This window comes from Melanotaenia boesemani, chromosome 17 (assembly GCF_017639745.1).
Source record: "Melanotaenia boesemani isolate fMelBoe1 chromosome 17, fMelBoe1.pri, whole genome shotgun sequence".
NCBI classification, from domain to species: domain Eukaryota; kingdom Metazoa; phylum Chordata; class Actinopteri; order Atheriniformes; family Melanotaeniidae; genus Melanotaenia; species Melanotaenia boesemani.
In genome coordinates, this window is record NC_055698.1 from 18,193,117 (window position 1) to 18,212,958 (window position 19,842).

At 37.2% G+C, this 19,842-nt stretch overlaps 2 protein-coding genes across 8 annotated transcripts in view; both read left to right on the forward strand.

Moving 5' to 3' along the window:
* Nucleotides 1-561: 561 nt before the first annotated feature.
* vps72a (vacuolar protein sorting 72 homolog a) lies at nt 562-4,844 on the forward strand. 2 transcript variants are annotated; one of them, XM_041967248.1, is made up of 6 exons: nt 562-930; nt 1,902-2,054; nt 2,698-2,818; nt 3,010-3,186; nt 3,421-3,565; nt 3,948-4,844. In XM_041967248.1, the coding sequence occupies exons 1-6, from the start codon at nt 814-816 to the stop codon at nt 4,333-4,335; spliced, it is 1,101 nt and encodes a 366-aa protein (XP_041823182.1). In that variant the 5' UTR covers nt 562-813; the 3' UTR covers nt 4,336-4,844. The 2 variants fall into 2 exon arrangements, with proteins under 2 accessions (XP_041823182.1, XP_041823183.1); XM_041967249.1 differs by having other exon boundaries at nt 2,698-2,812.
* An 8,618-nt stretch (nt 4,845-13,462) lies between these two features.
* LOC121628044 (ras/Rap GTPase-activating protein SynGAP-like) overlaps nt 13,463-19,842 on the forward strand; it is a 55,478-nt gene continuing 49,098 nt past the window's right edge. For 5 of the 6 annotated variants that reach the window (XM_041966939.1, XM_041966942.1, XM_041966941.1 and 2 more), the window contains exon 1: nt 13,463-14,605. The gene's annotated coding sequence lies outside the window, so the exon portion shown is untranslated. The remainder of the gene's footprint in view (nt 14,606-19,842) is intronic. The other variant, XM_041966940.1, reaches the window with a different exon arrangement.

A 19,842-nucleotide genomic window follows, 5' to 3' on the forward strand; every position in this document is an offset into this window, starting at 1 on the left:
CTTTTATAAAAATCTAAGAAAATAAGTGGAAGTAAAAGTGAAAAATTGGTTCATGCTACTGGAACTGAGATTCCTGGCTCAGAGTGGACAAGGAAAATTCTTTTGGAAAATATGACCCAAAGATTTGTATACATACAAATCTTTGGGTCATATTTTCATTTTGATGGTTTAGTTTAACTTGGAACTATATGATTAAAACATTTAACAAACAAACATTGTCATATAGCCACAGCTGATAACATCTACTACTTTTATTGACATTTGCATTAATCCAGTAGTCAAAATTTAGTAAACGTAATAAATAAATAAATAAATAAAAGGAAAACATCAGAATCTTGTTTTATTTGCCAAGCATGTGCACAATCTCAAGGAATCTGGCTGCGGTTTCCGTCTATAGATTTGTTTAGACCGAACCTAGTTTCCATGGAACTAAAAATTGTAAACATAGGTAAGATGAACATATACATAATATACATAATATATATGGCATTTTGGTTATTTTGTCTATGAAGATGACGCTCTGTCACGCAGCGCTCTGACAACCCGGAAGTACATCACCGGTCCCGGATGTGATGAAGTGCTAACAGTAAAGCTGACTTTGCTAGCGTTTAGCTTATTTCACGTCATGTTTTGGTGGATTTAGCCTCTGATGAAAGAAACATTTTAAGCATACACTATTGTTTTAGATGAATATGGACAGAATCAGATACTTTAGTAACTTTAGTGAGTAACGACTAGAAAAAGCAGGTTCAACAAAACAACCACAGCTAACAACTAGCGAACCTCGACTATCATTGTTTAGAAATTACAGCCATGAGTCTGGCAGGCAGTCGTGAACCCAGAAAGACTGCGGGTAACCGCATGTCTAAATTACTGGATGCCGAAGAAGAAGATGAGTTTTACAAGACTACTTATGGAGGTTTCAACGATGTGAGTATGTGGACTGATGCACACAGAGTGCGCTAATGAGTTAGCCATATCTTGCATGGAGTAGATTAAGAGCTCACTTCACCCAAACATGGCTACATCAATTTATGCACTCGAGTAGGATAAATTAGCTTATGTGCAGTAGTTATGATCAGTCTATTTAATCAAATAATGACATTTAAAAGCCACCAAAGTAGGGCCTCTGTTTGCATTTTTTTTATGCACAGACCCGTTTAATTGCCTACTTTAATTGTCCTATATCGATTATGATTGATAGATTAACACTATCAAGGAAAATTTTCAGTCAGTTCAGCGCTTCATTTTTACTGTCAGCATAACACCCTCATTAAGATTGAGCTTATATATTTTATGTTACACTACACTAGTGTAAAGTAGAATGTACTCTTTGTGTATCATACAATTTACATACTATATATCTCAAAGCTTCAGCAATATTAGCAGTTGTTCCAGTTTTACCGTGTTAACCTGTTAATTATTTATATTGTTTTAAAGAATTGCAACTTGTATTTTTGAGGGTGGAAAAAATTCTTCTTAAGCCAGCTTTTTCTCAGATTTGCGCTGACCACATGTACAAGTCTCTAGTGAGAGTCCTTTGTAGTCATCCTTTATTGGCCTTGATGCATTATTATCCTGAGATTTTATTTTTACGGTGTGAGAGGGAATGAGTGACATTGGTGTTATAATTTAAGAAATAACCCTGTTTTGTTCAGAGCAGGGGATTTCTCACCAATCTTTTTATTGAATGGCATGTTGCTCACTGTACTAAGGCCTGACTTGAGCCTCATGACAGAATTTTTCTTGTGCTGACATTATTAAAATTCTGAACTTAACATAAAAAAGATAAAGGTTAAAGGTCGTAGGAGCACCTTTTGGTGTTCTAACCAGACTTGGGTTTCTTCACTTTGCTCAGTCCTGTTTCATGTTTTGCTGTCTAAACTTTGGTTTGTTTTCAGGAATCAGGAGATGATGAATATCATGGCGAACATTCAGACACAGAGGATGAGGTCGACAGTGACTTTGACATCGATGAGGGTGACGAGCCAGACAGTGACCAGGAGGAAGATGCTCCTCGGAGGAAGAGTCGGGTTGTCACTAAAGCTTATAAGGTATATCATTTCAAGAGCTGTCAGACTTTGAATCAAGCCTTTGTGCCTGTGCATTAACTAAGGACTTCAATCATCTTAATAACTAAGATCACTTTCATAACTAGTAAATGTTATTTTAGTATACCTGTGCTTACTGAGAGACCAGAAAAATACACACATTTTATTCATGTAAAATTCAAATATACATCGTAACTGCTGCCAGCTTGCTTTTTTATGTGTGTCATCCTCTGATGCATTTTTCTTCCCCGTTGTTGCTCCACTCTGTTTGTTGGTAAATAGCATCCTCTCAACAGCAGCTCAAGGGAACAGACAGCATGACTGCTGCATATGACATTTTTTGTAGAAGCATTTCTAGCTTTACTTGAGGAAAAAGTTTATTCTTTTGCTGGTTCACTGAATTTTTTACACAAGAGAACGAAAAAATTAAATGAAAGTCTTTAAGCTGGCGTCAGAAGTTGTGTTCACATGCCTGAGTGGTTTCTGTTCTGAAAAAAGTATTGACTGTTGAGTAAAGGTAAATTTTTAATGAATGTTTTTACTGCAGTGGTTGTACCGGAATATGTGATTTATCCTAGGGTGAAGAAACTTCACGCAAATATAGTCATTCGTGGTTGATAACATTTTGGTCTCTGTTTGACTAAAGGAGCCGATAAAAGTGGCCAAACCCAAACCTAAAAGACCCAGCGAGGAGCAGAAAAAGACTGAGAAAACCAGAGTGGAGCTCAAAAGAAGGATTCCTCAAGAATTCCAAGATTTTGGTGAGAGTAAGTTTGTAATAAATGCTTGCAATTTTTTTTTTAAAGTGCTTTAAATAATTTTAAACCATTCACCTTATTTGGTCCAACACATAAACAATCCCAACATAAGCAAGTGACTAATTCCTATAGCAAAGTGTTAATGCTGGATCTATTTTTCAAAAAAGTCTGTGAGCTGTGTGTCTTAATTTCTGCTCTAGCACGTAAATCTGTGCGCCAGTCCACCAGTGAACATACAAGGAAGACAAACCTGCGCTTACAAGAGCGTCAGGATGCCCCTCGGAGACGGAGAGGTGCTCATCGAGACCGGCCGCTAACGCAGGAAGAGCTGCTGGCAGAGGCTAAGATCACAGCTGAGGTCAACATTCGATCTCTGGGTAATGGCAACATTTACACTGACTCAAAGGAGCTGGATTGTTTCTTGGGTCTTCTGTCAGTGATAATTGACATTGTATGTGCACTAAATGTGCTGTTGTCATTGAATGTATTGGAAAATTGTTCTTTTCAGAATCAGATGCGCTTTATTGATCCCAGACTGGGAAATTGTATATATATATATTATTTTTGCATAACAACACGCTTGTGTTGCTGTTTTTACTTTGAACCTGCAGAAAACTATGAACGCCTGGAAGCAGACAAGAAGAAACAAGTCCATAAGAAGCGGCGTTTTGAGGGACCAACCATTCGTTACCATTCAGTCCTCATGCCCCTTGTCTCCCACTCAGTCCTCAAAGAAGAAAATGTTGATGTTGAGGGGTATGTGCTGTACAGTAATCACATACTCAGTTGGTTTTAGGAGTAATTTGGCTGACCAAATGTTGACTTTTTATATATGTATTTTTTTTTTAGTTTGCTTCAAGTAATCTGCTTCATAAGTATGTAATCCTTTCTAGATTAACGTATGCCAAAACATTATATGTTTGTGTTTAGCTGTTATGTAATTTGGTAAGGAGATTTATTACATTTTTTTAAATCTTCTGTGGTATCTGTTGTGCTTCTCATGAATTTGATCAAAACAAGAGATTAAAAAAAAAAAGCTTGACGAGAAAGAGATTTGGGTACACCATATGTGTAGATGAACTGCACACAGTTTTTCTAAAAACAAATATTAATGGTCTTAATCCCATTTGTCCCAAAGGCTGGATCAGGACGTTCCTCAGACCGCACCTCAGAATCCCACCACACCTTCCCAGCAGCCCACCGGAGGCCTGTGCTCCCGGACTTATATAACGTTCAGTGACGACGAAGCTTTTGAGGCGGCTTTTCCTCGCAGCGCCCAGTCAAACCCTCAAGCGCCCGTCCAGGAGGTCTGTCCTGTCACCCACAAGGCTGCACTGTACAGAGACCCGGTCACAGATATACCCTACGCTAATGCACGAGCCTTCCGCATCATCCGAGAGGCATACCGCAAATATGTGGCAGCTCATGGATTTCCAAACATTTCTGGGGGGGCAGGAGCTGAGTCCTCTGCGATGAAGGGGGCACGCCAGAAAGTGCCTGTCAAGCAGAGCGCAGTTGCCACATAGATTACCTTTTTTTTTTTTAATTAAGTCTGTTCACAGCTTCTATTTCCTCATTCATATTTCTGCAAAATAAGTCATTTCACCCGACAGCATCTCTTTAATTAGAGATCTACAGACAAGCTAAAGGTATTTTGGGAGTAGCAGCTATTTCAACTCTTCTTTTTGTTACAGTTTTTAAGCTGTTCTGTACTGGTGTGGATGCTCCCTCCTACAAAATTCACAACAAAAACACCAACTCAGTCAAATACAAACTGGAAGTCATTTTACTTGGGAATTGTCAGTGTAGGGATTTTTTTTTTTTTTTTAGTTTTTGAAAACTCCAGACTGCAAGTGGATGAAAATCTGCAGCATAGTTTGTTTTTAATTGAGAAGAGTTTTGAATCTGCACAACTCGTTGTGTTTTTTCCCTCCATCAGCTTCATTTGTCTTTTTTTCTGGTGAGATGTTTTTGTTGCTGTTTCTTTAAATGTACATAATTTTGGACAATAAATAAAAAAAATATTTCCCAGACTTTTTCCTGAATAACAGTAACACTGACTTTTCTTACATGTGCACAACTGTCACAGATACCAGGAAGCCTCATTGTTTTTATAAACCCAGATAACAGGAGGAGAAAACAGAATACTGAAGGTTGTTAAAACCATTTCCAGGTTTCTGAGCATTTGCTTTTTATTAAAAGCTTATTTCTGATTTACAACATGACAGGAATGTAGGTGTTACTTAAGTTCTGTGTGAACAGCAGATCTGGAATATGATCAAATCTGAATAAAAACAAATAAAGCCTTACAAAACTCAGCGACTGAAACCATTAAACATAAAAGAAAAATTATGAGTTTTAATTTCATTTAAACAATCATACTGTGTAATTATTGCTGTTTAAATAGACTCGACTTTTGATTAATCTTGAAACTAAATTATTTTTGTGTTTTATAATGAAAAAGAAGACCCTAAATGTAATTTTTATTTTCAAAAACAATTTAATATGTAGTTTAACACCATTTTTTAATAGTATGAGATTTCTTCAGGAGAGCTGTGATCAAATCGCCTGCATCTGATAAATCCTTGTTCCATCTCTGATTGATTAGCGGCCGTATTTATCAAAATCTAAATATTTGCTCATTGTTTTGCCCTCCAGACAGCAACATCTAAATAAATCTGCTTTATTTAGAAGCAGCATTTTGAATGTACTGATTGTGACTCTCTTTCAAATTGGTTTTTATTTGTCCTTTCTTGGTGCTTAATAGAAAATTTATCTTCATACTCCAACAAAATGGCATTGCTGATCCCTCCAGGGCCTTAAAATAGGTTTTCTATTTCAATTCACTCACAATACAACAATAAAGCAACACAATCACCCTTCAGCTCATGACTAATGTGGCATGTTTGACCTCACACACTGAACAACAATCATACCTCTTGTACAGCATCCTGCAGCATTTGACCATCTCCGCCAGCTTCAGCCTCATAAAAGCCCACTGGAGAACAAAAATAATGGAAATGTTTAGTTACCAGATATAGAAAGATTAAAATAGCTAAGGGTGAAAATCGTCCTGCAACAAAAATGATCTTTTATATGGCAAAACGTGTTTTATGCTGAATTATGGAAGTGATCTATGAAGACAAAGCCAGTTTCGTATCAGTTTATCCATCAGCCGATGTTTCAGACATAAAATGTTTTGTTTGAAAGCTCCAAAATTTCAGCAACTGCTGCTGAAATGCTCACACATCAATCAGACGGCTTTTATAAATGTCCTGATTAGTGAATGAGTCACCAGGCTTACTGATGGCTGAATGTTTCAGTCTATTTTCCTGTACTTCTTTTCTTTTATTAATTTAACCTGAATCATTAATCTTTACTTGCTTCATCTGTTTTTTTATTTGATTCAGTTTGCTGTGGAAACCAGAACTTCCAGTGGTTAAACAAGAGTATGTAAATACATCGTTTCTTCCAAATTGCAGTGCTTTGTAAAATTTGATGAGTTGCTTATCAGTGGAACAATGCAAGCTGAAGCAGCTCCAGGAACACGTTGACTTCACTAGCAGAACAGATCTGGTCAACTTCACTTGAAATATTTCATTATTTTGAATGGAAACAGAGGTGTTGGGTAATCACAACAAACTTTGGAACCTGGAACGGGGTCATTCCACATCCTTTCGTCATTTCTCTTCTACAAAAAGGTCATGTTTTCCTTTCAGTGATTGTATTGTGTCTCATTTTTAATAGAATTTTGTAGAAATATCTAAGAGTGGGTAGTGAGGTGGATGTATAGACAAAGAGATTTCTTCATTTTTGTGCCTGTGTCTCAAACCATATAATACCACCAGAGGGTGAAATTTGGATTTGCAATTATGCACAAAACTGTTAATCCATATGGAAGATTCTCTTAAAATAAATACTATTCATGGTTTCCATTGACATCGGAAGCCTTAAAGCCTCAGAAAAGAAATGTGAATCAGACACGTTTCCATTTGAGTGGCTTGATGCGTATAAACTGAGCTGCGTAGAGTCGCCATGCTTAAGGGATATAGGATACGTTGCTAATGGTTGTAATTCAGTAAAAGAAATAGTTTTCCTAACTGAAAACAAACCTCAAAGTCCCTTAATGACCGAGAACAGAACCTTGAGGGACCAAACTTTCTCAATTGCTGCCCTACACCTTGAAACTCAATCTCCAAAGACATCCATGATTGCTCAAAAAAACAAAACTCACCAAAACATATCGTTATAGAGCTGCCTTTAATGATTTTAATAATCTTAAATGCTCCTACGTGATGACGTATCCTAAGAAATGTGAATGTTTTTGATTTTGTTGATTGACATTTTTACTGTATTGCATTATTCTTGTTTACCTGCTTTAAAGTGTCCTGAACTATGCTCTGTAAATAAAATTTATTTTAAGAAAATAAAATAAAAAAGAAGGTAGACACCAACACAAGGAAAATTGAGAAAACTTTTATTTAGGAATAACTAATATCTGGGAATACCTGAGATATTATTTACAAAAAGATGGCAGTCATATGTGTTGTTTTCCAGCTCAGACAATAAACTGAACTGCTGGGCAGTCATTTATTTTTATGCCTGATCAAATGTGAAAGGTCTTTCTGTCCGTCTGTCTGTCTGTCTGTCTCTCTCTCTCTATATATATATTTGAAAATAACTTGTCTGTTATGTGCAGTGCATCAAAGTGATCCCAGTCAAAGGGACTTGTAGGTGGAGTTTTGATTTTTAAAGGCATTTCTTTGTCATTAAAACCAGCAGCAAAGCTTGCAAACAAGAAGTGCTGCCTTATGTCAACAAAGCTTTTATTTCTAAGTAAATTAAAAAGCACTTGCAATTTTACTGCATTTGACCAGTAAGAGCCCTACTATAACAAATTTACCTTCATTTTGCTTGCTGACTGTTGCTTTTTGCCTCAAAAAGTCCTTTATTTTTTGGTCAGTTTTGCTAGGACATAAAATCCAAAGAAACATCTTCTTGTGTCAGTAATTAACTCTTGACTTTGGTGCATAATAAGTATTTTTTTTAGTTCCTCCAGCTTGGTTTAGATGCCTTCTTACAGTATTGTTGATATTTATGAGTGTGAATCTGAACTTTTTAAATAATGCTATGTGATGCTAGCACAATTATTACGATTTTAGAATGAGTGACAATAACATGTTACATTGGATGTGAATATTTATTGATGTAAAGTTACTAGTAAGACCAAAATCTTGCATTTAAATAGCTGTAGTCATTAGAAGAACATACCAAGTAATGCCCAGACCATCATGATACAAACAATATTGCATACAAATATATTTTTCCAGGGAACAAATCAGCCTGGAAAAAGGTAAAGGTTCCCAAAAGGAAGGCTGAAAATTGGGTACACAAAAGAGAGTCATTGTCAGCTTTTTTTTTAAAGGCAAGCCCTAAATTCTAATTCAGCACACATTATATGCACAAAGTGTGGTTTATGTCATCATTGTGTAGATGGCAATTCCTCACAGCCATGCCCCAAACCAAGCTTTGTTCATCCTTCACTTCTGGAGGACACTGATCTAAAAGAACATGCTGTATAAATTTGTCATTTTGTCGTTACTTCGCATTCATACCAAAGGAGGAACCATGTTAAAAATTATTTTATTACACCTTTTCAACTCCATCAACCTCAATTCTGGCTCTTTGAAAGCAACTGCTGCCCACACAGTGTGCCACTTGCTTTGGTGAAGGGGGGGGGGGGGGGGGGGCATTAATTAAAAAATAACAAGTTATCCCTTCAAGCAACAATGATGAAATTCAGTGTCAGGCTAAGCAACATCTCTGGTGGATCGACAGCTGTAATATATGCAATGGAATATTTAACCAGCAGTTTTTAAAGCATTAATGCTTCTATACATTTCTCTGATCGTCTCTAACAACAGGATAAGGAAAGCTTTGTCTCCCACATGCCGCACACTGCATATGGTACCAACCGAACAGTTTGCAGAATAGGAAGAGAGAGAGCTGCATTATCACTCGCTCTAGTGTGGTAGTTGCCATGGAAACGAGTGTAGGTGGTGTACGGTGCTGTACTCTGTGCTGTACTCCTTCTCTTGTCCTCTCCCCTCTTCTGTTGCCCACCCTCTCTTTTCTGCTATCTGCAACTTTCATTCCTTCATATTTACTTGGATGTTGCTGCTCAGGTTGTCACTCAGATGGATTTGAACCATCTGAGTAAACCACACATATCAAGGGTAGTTGATAAGTTGGGATCAGTAATTGCTGTTAGGTTTGTAGATTTAAGTTCATTTAACTATCATATTTGGTTTTACATTTGACTTTCTTCCAGGTTTAATTAAACAGTTTCTCTCTGGGGTTTTTTTAATTCATTTTTTTTGTCAGTTTTTTTTCTTTGCTGACTGCCCAAACCATTCAGCATGTTGTGCTTCGTCAGTCTTTTCTTTTCTAGCTATTCTTTCATCAGTTTCCATGGAGATTTGAGTGTGTGTGCATGTGAGTGATTGAGTGAGAACTGAGAGTAAGGATGTGTCATTTCCAGTTTATGTTTTGGTGTAATTTCAAAGGATGGCATGAGCTGTCCGGGGTCCCGAGATACCTTTTGACATTCGGCCACATGACTAACATTTGCCTCTCATTTCAAAAAACCTTCTCCAGACTCCTAGACTTTTTGCTACATTTGGTGCAGATGGGTTGAAATAATCACAGTGAAACCTGAATGAATTCCAATTTTTGAAGATTAAAAGAACAACACACACACACACACACACACACACACACACACACACACACACACACACACACATATATATACATATATATATATATATATATATATATATATATATATATATATATCTGCTTTCTGCTTTTTTAATTTTGAACATGTGCAAATAACATAAAGGAGTAAACTGAAAGAAACAAGACAATCAAAACATGAATAATACATAACACAAAGAAGATAATACAACAATCAATAATATATAAACACAACATGTCCAAAAAGGAGTAGGTTGAAGCTTGAGCTCATTTATACCTACCCCAGTGTCCAGAAAAAAACAAAAACAAAAACAAACAAACAAAAAGAAACCCAAAACAAAACACATTTACATAAGGTATTTACAACAATTTGGGGGAAAAAAACATATATATATATATATATATATGTATATATATATATATATATATACATATATATATATATATATGTATATATATACTCACAACATAGTTCTTTATTCTTCAGTAAGTGGCAGTTTATTGGATGACTTGACTAATATATTCTGCAAATATACCATCCTCACCCATTCATATACTAGAAAACAGACTAGATACTGTAGTGGACACTTAGCATGAAAGGGATATTTTCAACATATCAACCCTTGCATAATTATCTCAGAGTATATAATAATTTAGAAAATTATAACCATTTAGAAAAAAAAAACTTTTTAATAATATTTCATAACCACAGTTTCTGCTTGGATTGTGTTTGTGATGCAGAAAGGAGGGTAAAAAGCCCAACGGGGTCACAAATTGTTTTTGCAGGATTTATGTAACACTGTCTTTACATTTGCCCACGTAATGATCCATGACACATTCAGTATTTAACAATTACCAATACGTACTTATATAACATGTTTACATCGCAGATGTCCCAATCAAATCAAATCAAAACAAAACAAAACTGCTGTTGCCTCCACACATCTGGACCTATCTGTTTTGTTTCAATGATGAGCATAAAAACCCATTAGACTTTGCATATACACGAGGCACCCACAGATGTTTATTTCATCTATGATAGGTCTATTGGGGTTTCAGAGCAGGAAGAAGACATCACGCAGCACATCGTGGACATTTTTACATCATGTTTACATCTTTGCAGAAATATTTGCACGTTATTTCTTATCGGAGTTTGTATACCTTTGTTGCAGTTCAGTGAGGACTGACACTAGAAAATACTCACTTCACCTGGCTTTCGCAGACTGCTGTACCCTGATCTTATTGTCAGCTGAGATTAAAGGAGCACTCCACTGATTTTACACAAAGAGGTGCTGAAATGTAATGAGTAGTATTCAGCCTCTGGAGATGTGTGTTTTTCTTTTCTTTTCGTTATCCCCCCTTCAAAATGGTCTTTTTCAAAGTTTTTGGCCTTTTAGGTTGTTGTTTTGTAGCAGAAAGTTTGCACAGCAATCTAACTTACAGTCTGAAAAGCATTGTTGTGTATGAGATATTAAGATTACATTTGCACTGAGCAATGCAAGTTTTACCAAAGTGCAAATTATTTTATAAACTACTGAGAACATAGATGCATGCAAATATGCTGCACTGGTGAGTGAGTTTGTAATTTAACTCTGTTTACTTGTTTCTGTTCCATTGCATCCAAAGAAAAATCAATAGGTGCTGTAATAGCACTCCAAAGTTTTAAAATTTCCATCTGTTGTAAAGTTTTGTTCACTGGTTTGATGTCTATTGCAGTCGTGTGTTACTGCGATTGCACTTGTTGGCACTAAAGAGTCTATCGCCAAAATGTTCAATTAAAGTAGGTAATAACATGGCTGGAAATTAGTGGTGTGTTCCATTTAAACTCAGAAGAATGACTGTGTGAGTTCCCAGTGGAAAAAAATCAACTAGAAGTTGGATTTTTTACTGAGAAACCTCATCAAATCCCAGCATCCAAACATGGCTACGCCATGGCTTAAAAAGCTGCAGTAGCTTAAGCAATTAAACTGTTTATTAGCACTTCTGTCAATACATGTAACTTTAAATCAGTCACACATGTAATACTGCACCAAACTACATCATAAAATGTATGACACATCATTGCCATTGTGTTTATATGCAAAACAGTCAGTATTATCCAATCCTCACCAACAAAGGTGTATTTAATTTAATATTCTTATTGGAACTGGAATTCAGAACATGTAACTCATAATTACATAATGTATGACAGTATATTAATCCTGACTATGGAAGAAGTCTGCAAACAGCTATGGATAAAAGTAATATACATCTTTTAACAATGATAATTTTTTTTAATGTAGCATGTTTTATTGAGCTACAATGGCCTAATGGCCTGTCCAGGGTAAACCCTGCCTCTCACCACTGCTGAGATATGCTCCAGGAACAAGTCCGTATAAAAACAGATATATGGAAGGTTTTTCTTTAAAACAAACAATTAAGTTACTTTTCTCAGAACAACAATTCCTCATCAACAGTTATGCAGGTCACTTAAAGTAATACAACAGAAGTTTCTGACCTTAAAACTAATACTTGTTTTGATGGCACACTAACATCTATTATGCACATTCCTGGGGCCGTCATTTCCATGCAGCTTCCAAAGACTGAGAAAACTGCACTTCACAACTTTTTGTTCCACCCCAGAACATCAGCTGTGTTTGGCTTTACTGCATCGTGTCACACACCAGGAACTGTACTTCAACACACTGGCTATTTTGGACATCCACTGTGGCTGATTCAGTAAAAAAAAACAAAAAAAAACCAAGATGACATTTTATGTGGGAATGAGGAAAAGAAAGTGAGAGTGCAAAAGATGAGAAAAGAGTCAACATCAGACTGGCTTTTACTGGCTGAAGAAAGCTTAGAGATGAGAAAGGATGCTAGATGGATGCCAAATTAACTTTTGTTATGCCAAAGTATGAAAATCTGATTGAAAAAAACAAAACCAAAAAACTAAAATAAAAGCTAAAGAAATGCAGATGTCATGGTTGAAAAACCTTTAAAATAAATAAAATAATGCAGGGAGTAAAAAAATCCCACTGCTGTTTAGATATCTCTGACAACCTGTAACATCTTGACATAATATAGAAACACTTACTGTTCATGGAACTAACCCACTCTGACTCTGCAGGGACCTCTGCATACAATACATACAATAAGTGACATTTCGTATACAAACAGGCAGATGAGCAATGTTATTGTGACTTTCTGAAATTATCCTTTAATATGTGCTGATCTAAAGTGTCTGTTGTGTCAGTTATGTTTTATAGTTTAGTTACAATTTTCACTAGGCTTATAGGTCTGAACCACTGCGTCATGTAAGTCTCTATTAACAAGCCCTGATATTAACTTAATCACAGTTAGTTTGAACACTGCAAACCTGGGGCATTTGCAACCAGGAAACATAGTTAAAAATCACAGGTGGCATTTGATTTTAAAAAAATGTATAGTTTTGGTTCATGTATTTTGTTGATAATCTGCCTTTGAGCAAAAAAAAGTCAGATGTGTTTAATTTATGGTACTCTACAGAATATAATCCATGTTAAGCGTCACCAAAAACTATAAAAGCTTTCATTTTTTACTGCTTGCCAAAGATGTTTGTGGAAAATGCTCTGAGACAGGGTGCAGCTCACCTTTCTTTGAAATAACTGAAACATTTACCCACTCGACCAGAGCAAATGAACTTTGCCGCTCCCCTGCCTACTTTCCATCCTAATTACTGGACGCAGTGGGCGGTCTGCATGTTCTATTCGGGTGTCACAAACTCCAGAGATGGTTTGGGCGGAACCGGCTGCCTTTGGAGGCGTCAATTTCTCTTCACGTCTATCTTACGCGCTATCTCCGCCCTCCAGGGAGAGACTTCTCCATTTACTGAGCACCTTTTCCGTGCACAGCACAGCCGTCAAATCAAAATTAGGTGTGACAGGACTGCAACAGCGCAAGGGCCTCGGCGTCAATTTGGCACAAGATTCACCCCTTCGTTATGAATTTTTGGAGCTTGGGGACGTCGTTATGCCACACTGGGTAAACTGCAGACGCTCTCCAAGATTAAATCACTCGAGCCTAAAACAGGGAGCCCGACAGAAAGGAAAATGTGTATGAATCAGAATTTGTTAATATGCTGTTGCACGTCTTTGAGATTTGGCTTGTAAATATTCCGGGATCTTTATTTTGATGCTCTGGGGGAATTTAGGCGCGCGCAGTGTGCAGTGAGGTTGTTTGCTGCCCGGAGTTGGCACAGCCCGCAGGAATCATTGTAGTAATAATAATCTTTTATATTATTAAGCGGCATGATTAATACACGCGCGGCATCTATAGGTGCAGCCATCCAAAATTCGTATCGTGACGTTCTTCTCCAGAATATAGTCTTTTGAATCCAAATATAGGTGATAGATTAACTAATTTTGCTCTGTGGATCCTTTGACCAAACAGGAGTTCATGTAATTCCCAAATTGAAGTGGTTGTTTGAAGCCACATGCGCCCAGATCAAACTATTAAGATGACAAATACCGTCCCCACGGGAGATTCTCTATATTACCGAGCAAGCTGTATTGGGATCGCGTTACAGTTCGAAAATTGCAATAGAGTTAGAGGACAAGGAGCAAAGGAGGAAGAGAGGGAGGGGAAGCTGAAGGAAGCTGCCGAGCCGCACCACAGAACCGCTGCTGACGGACAAGCTGTGGCTCCAGCGATGGACTGAGCTGGAAGTGGAGGGAACCCTGCAACAGTCAGCCTTACCTTTTTATTTTCCTCTGAAGCCTTCACTCCTTTTAAACGCGCATTTGGACTAATTGCAGCGCAGGTGAGAAGCGAGAGCAGCTGTCTATGTAACGAACTGGCCTAATGACTAAATACCACATGCTTTCAAAGAGGACATCATCGGCCTTTTATCTGGAAACTCAGGTCTGCACAAACTGATTCCACCTGTATCCCAAGGAGCAGTCGAACCCGGAACCTCAGCCCCCTCCCAAGTCCCTGGAAACACACAGGATCCAGTCTGCACCCACAGATGTAACTGATCTAATAAGATTTCTTTACTAGGAAGTCCTATTTTTCTGGGTAAGTGTTGTGTGCAAGTGTGTGTGACGAGAACGTGGCATAGAGCAAAGCTTAGATACATTTCACATTGCAGTTTTGGTGACAGCAGGTCTGAGGAGACTTGACAGAGACATCTTACAGCTTGCAGTTCAGTCCTTCCTGCCTGTGCACAGCATAGGCAGGAAGGACTGAACCAGATGTTTATGCGCCAGAGCTGCAGGGAAGGCAGCTGTCCAGCATCTTCTGCTACCATGCTGAACTTGACCTTACACTGGTATGGCTTTTGGCACAGTGAGGTATCCAGCCAAAATAGAACATCAATATACAGATAAAAAGAGAGAGAGAGAGAAAGTTATGGTTAATGTGTTTTCTTTGTAACTTTTGAAAGGTTAGTTTCATCAGTTTAGTCCTGGCTGATAGCCGTGCTTGATAAGAACTTCTGTATTTGAAGTTGTTAGTATGCATCATATTATTTGCAGGTTTTTAATGCTCTTAAAGATCCGCATGCTGCGTTAGAACTGCAGCACTGTGTTAAAGAACTCCTGCTGATTGGTGCAAACTGTTTTCATGTTTGTTGGTGTTCTGCCCACTTCCCAGGAGTCACAATGGTAAAATGGCCAGGTTTTGTTAAAGGCTGCATTTTGTACACTCAGTAGTGGATGTGTATGGTAACCGTAAAACATGACAACAATTCTGAAAATGGATTTCACTTTATGGGAGAGATAGGTTTGTGATTGGAGAGGACACAAGTCCATTGTAAATATTTCCTGTCATTTCCTGTTTCTGATGTGAAAAACTCTAATAGGTCAAATTAAACTGAGAATATTTGCTGCTTTCCTTGAGCTGTTTCAGATTCCACATGCTAAATACTTAAAGAAGCTGTCCAATCAAGGTATGACCTTCTATCAGTTCAATGAAAAAACAAGGAAATGCCAGTATGAACAAGCAAAGTGAGTCCTAAGTATGGCAAAGTAGGCCAGGACTAATTTCTCGTTAGCCTGGACCAGGAAACTGGAAAACAGATATGAACCTTCCTTTGCATTTGTCTAACAAGAACTAGATTAACTCTCAGACGGTACTCACTCTTCATATAGGAAACCTTTATTCTCTTTGTGAAAAAGCAGAAAAGGACAATTTCACTCCTTTTTAATTTTTTTTAAGTGTAAGAATCACAACAGGTCAATTTATTAACCACAAAAAATAATCAGATTAAATGTTTCTGAATTTTGTTAAATATAATGAAAAACCAACAAATCACAAACTTTTTTTTTTTAAAGCGTTTATACTTCTGTGAGATTATCTTTAGATTTGACCAGTCTATGTTGTCTATCTTTACATCTGGACTTGGTTTAAGGCGGTCTAGATCCCAAATAAATAGAAAAATTGCCTTTTCTGCCTTTACTTCCTTTAACTGCCAAATCGAAAGCCATCATCAATGTTCAGTCACAAGCAAGAAATGTTGTTTATCATTTCAATAAAAATAAAATGCTGCATTGCTCCCATATGTTGTGTTTTGCAGGTCAGGACAACTGTAGATGTCTATACATCATGTAACATATGATAGCTTCCTGAAAAGAATATTATACATGCATGTACCGCTGTCTTCAGTAAAATCACTGCAAAGACTTTTGATTGGCAATTAGCTGATTAGTCAGTGAGACTTTCTTGCCATTTCACTGAACCTGTATTGCTAATTATCAGTCTCTGGGTGCTGCACACAAACACCTGCACCGACTACAGGGGTGCTCGCCAGCTGGATTATCCATCAAAGAGCTAATTCTGTAATTCACTTATGCCAGATCAGAAGATGAAATGAGATTTTGCAGGGTTATTTTAGTTGTCAGGTAATCAGTAAACTCTGGTTGCATGTGCTTCATCAACACTTGGCTCAGAAATACCTTTTCTTGAAAATGTTATTTGGCAAAATTAGCAGCAAGTGCTGTCTGAGTCTTCGTATGGATATTCTGCAGAAATACTTGTGTGATTTTATTTATTCTTTGCTGTGACAGTGTTCCTCCATCCCAGCTGGCAGCAGATGTAGTTAATATTTGGACGCTGTGGATGGCTACCATCTTCACGGACCATTATGTAGCACAGTTATTGCACACAGTGGGCTCCTCCATCTAACCAAAAAACAATGCCATGGAGAGAAAAGTGTTTCAGTTAATGAAATATCTGAGGCTGCACTCCTGATGGAACAAGATAAGTTCTGCCCACTCTGACTCATTCCTCCACACTGGATTTCCTCATCCTCCATATGAAAGAGACACCAGTGCAAGATATGACTGTCTCATACAACTCGTCATAGAATTGTTTTGTGAGTTTACTTGAAATAAAAAAGCATGAATCACAGACATCAATTAGTTTTTCTCAATTCCTCATAAGCTGATAAAAATCTGGCCTCCTTGCCTCCTTGTCACAGTTGTCAGCTGGGAGCCTGACAGCCGACAAAGAGCTGATTTTATTCCAGCACAACATTTCTGTCATAATTCTGCTGTTCCTCAGCCATCGTCAGTGCAATGTGAGAATTGGGCTTTATACAGTGTATTTCTGCCAAGGACAGGCAAGCTTTGTCAGTATGATTGAAAGTTCTCAATAAAAAAAGAAAAAAAGTACGAACCCAATGAGCTTCAGTCCTGGTGTTTCCTCAAATTGTTGTCTTTTGCCTCAGGCCACGAATTTCTCTCCTATCATAATTTTATGAGTGTACTAACAGGAAAGTACAAGATATTTTTATATTTTAGGTAATTCTTTGCCATCCTGAGACTCTGTTCTCCCTAAACAAAATCTACCTCTTTACTGCCTCACAATAATAATAATTATCTTATTTGTAGAGCTGCCTAAAACATCCATCTCCTCTAACAGGGGTCCACTGGGGTTTGTGTGATGTTTATTTTGTCATCAGGATGTATGCAATGTATTCAGACACTGGCACCAAACAGCAGCAACTTTACAAAACAAAAAATGGACACCACCTCCGTATTCTTTGCAACATGCATTCCTACATTTGTTTTTCTCAGCTGTTTTAGAACAATTTAACCCTTATATGATGAGGTAACATTGGAAAAAGGTTGTGTGTCAGGATAGCTGTGATTTTTAAATATGCCTTTTGGAGAAGAATGAGTGTTTAGAAACTCCTTTAGACTTTTTTACATGAGTTATTAAATGCTCATGTGCTGCTTTAGGTTTCATGAGACTGTTCTTCAGCTGTGTGAAGAACTGGGTGTGCCATACACCGGATGCTGTTCTTGAGATGCAGCTTTTTTGCATCTAATTTGTTATTCAATCTTTTAAATGTTTCCATTCAGCATTTTTTGTCCTTGCTGGGAACCCAGAGCCAGGAACTCCAACAAAACATTTTTAACCTTGTCTCAAGTTTTACATTCAGTAAACAGCACTGTTTCTTTTTAGTTATCTTTTTAGTTGTGTTGTCTTTCTGGACAACAATGGACAATCTGTTTCTGTGCTTGTTGTTTATGGACTCATTCACATTCAGTTGCTGACAGAAACACTGGAAACTGCAGGCAACATCCACAAGTAACTGTTCACATTGAACATATTCTCATTACCTATTCCTTGCTAACCCTACGAAACGTTAGGCTCAGCTTTTGCTGCAAATTTCCAGTAAGATGAGGGATCAGTGCGCCTGTGTGTCAAAATTGCGACAGCAAACTATGGAAGACATGCACTGATTTAAAGAAGTTTGTGAGGAAAAAATTACAATTCTTGGTAAACTATGAAAGTTTTGCTCTATAATAACGTCATTTAGTGTGTGCAGGTGTGTCAGTTCACTGCTAATATCCATCCACTTTCTTTCACTTGGGTGGTGGAGGCGGCAGACTTTCCCTTTCCTTGGCCATTTCTCCTTCCAGCTTGTCTGAGCATGTCTCCCAGTTCGTCCAGGGTGATCTCGAAGCATTCCCATGCCAGCCGAGAACAGTAGTCCCTCCAGCACAACCTTTCTCCCAGTTGGATGTGCCCTGAACACCTCACCAGTGAAACATCCAGGAGGCATCCTAATCAGAAGTTAAACCCACATATTTACTTTTTCTCATGATTGATCATTTAGATGCTGAATATTTACCAGTTCAGCTGTACAATATATTTAAAATATGAAGCAAGCATGTGATTTTACAGCACTTTTAACAAATTCAAAACTGGAAGATGCACCAGGCTACACTCACTTTATTTAATAAAAGATTATATATCTCAAATAAACCATCATATTTACCTTTCATCAACATATGTCATCTAGCAGTAGTGTAATTACTAGTTCGGCTGTAATAGATATTAGATCTACATAACAGATATATAGTTTTCTTACCCTAATTTTGAGTTTGTAGTTTTTCCGGTTTTCAGAACAATCATGGTGCTGATTTGTATTCATCCACATGGCGCTGCTACAGGGAATTGTAGTTCTTACATAATAGGAGAGTTTTGCATCAAATTTAAAATTGTAAATATTGAATTGACAACATATATGGGGGGCTAAAGCGATGATAAATGCAATGCAAGTGTGGATTCATATCTTAATAATCTAATTGTTAAATGGGTGTAAATGCATTTCATTTGACAGTCCCCCCAGAAGGTGGGTATAACACACAAGTTATTTCATGACAGGTCAAATCAAGAGCTCTCTATACAGTTGGTTCCATGTCTTTAGCTCCTTTTGTTGTTAAAGTATGAGCCTTCAAATATTCACTGAGTTCTAGGTTCAGAGGTCAGTTTGTAGAGTGTTCATACTCCAGATGAAGACCTTTCCAATGATGTATTTGTTTAGTGAAAGCCAAAGTCTTACATTTTCCCATTTAATTGGCAGAGACCTTCACAGTCTCAAATTCAGAGTACATGCAAGATTTAGTATGTAAAAGTAAGCTTTTTGTATTTTTTATTTCAATTTTTTTGGAGTTATATTCCAAAAGGAGTCACTTTTAGATTTATAATATTATTCATAATCTAGAACATTCATAAGCTTGTAAGAAGGCCTAAAATGCTGAATTTAGGGTCAGCACACAAGCCCATGGGTCAGTCAGGGTTACATCTCAGATTATCATATATGTACCCACAGGCTACCACTTGTACAACGCCTAAGAAATATTGTGTAAAAAAATAATAAAATGAAATGTCAAAAGTTTTAATGAAGTCAAACTGTAAAATGTAAAAACTATTTACACAAGCAATAACATTTAGTTTTTAAGTCAGGCATAAAATATTTTCAGTATTTGCTTGTCCATAAGTTATAAAATGATGCACTGCTG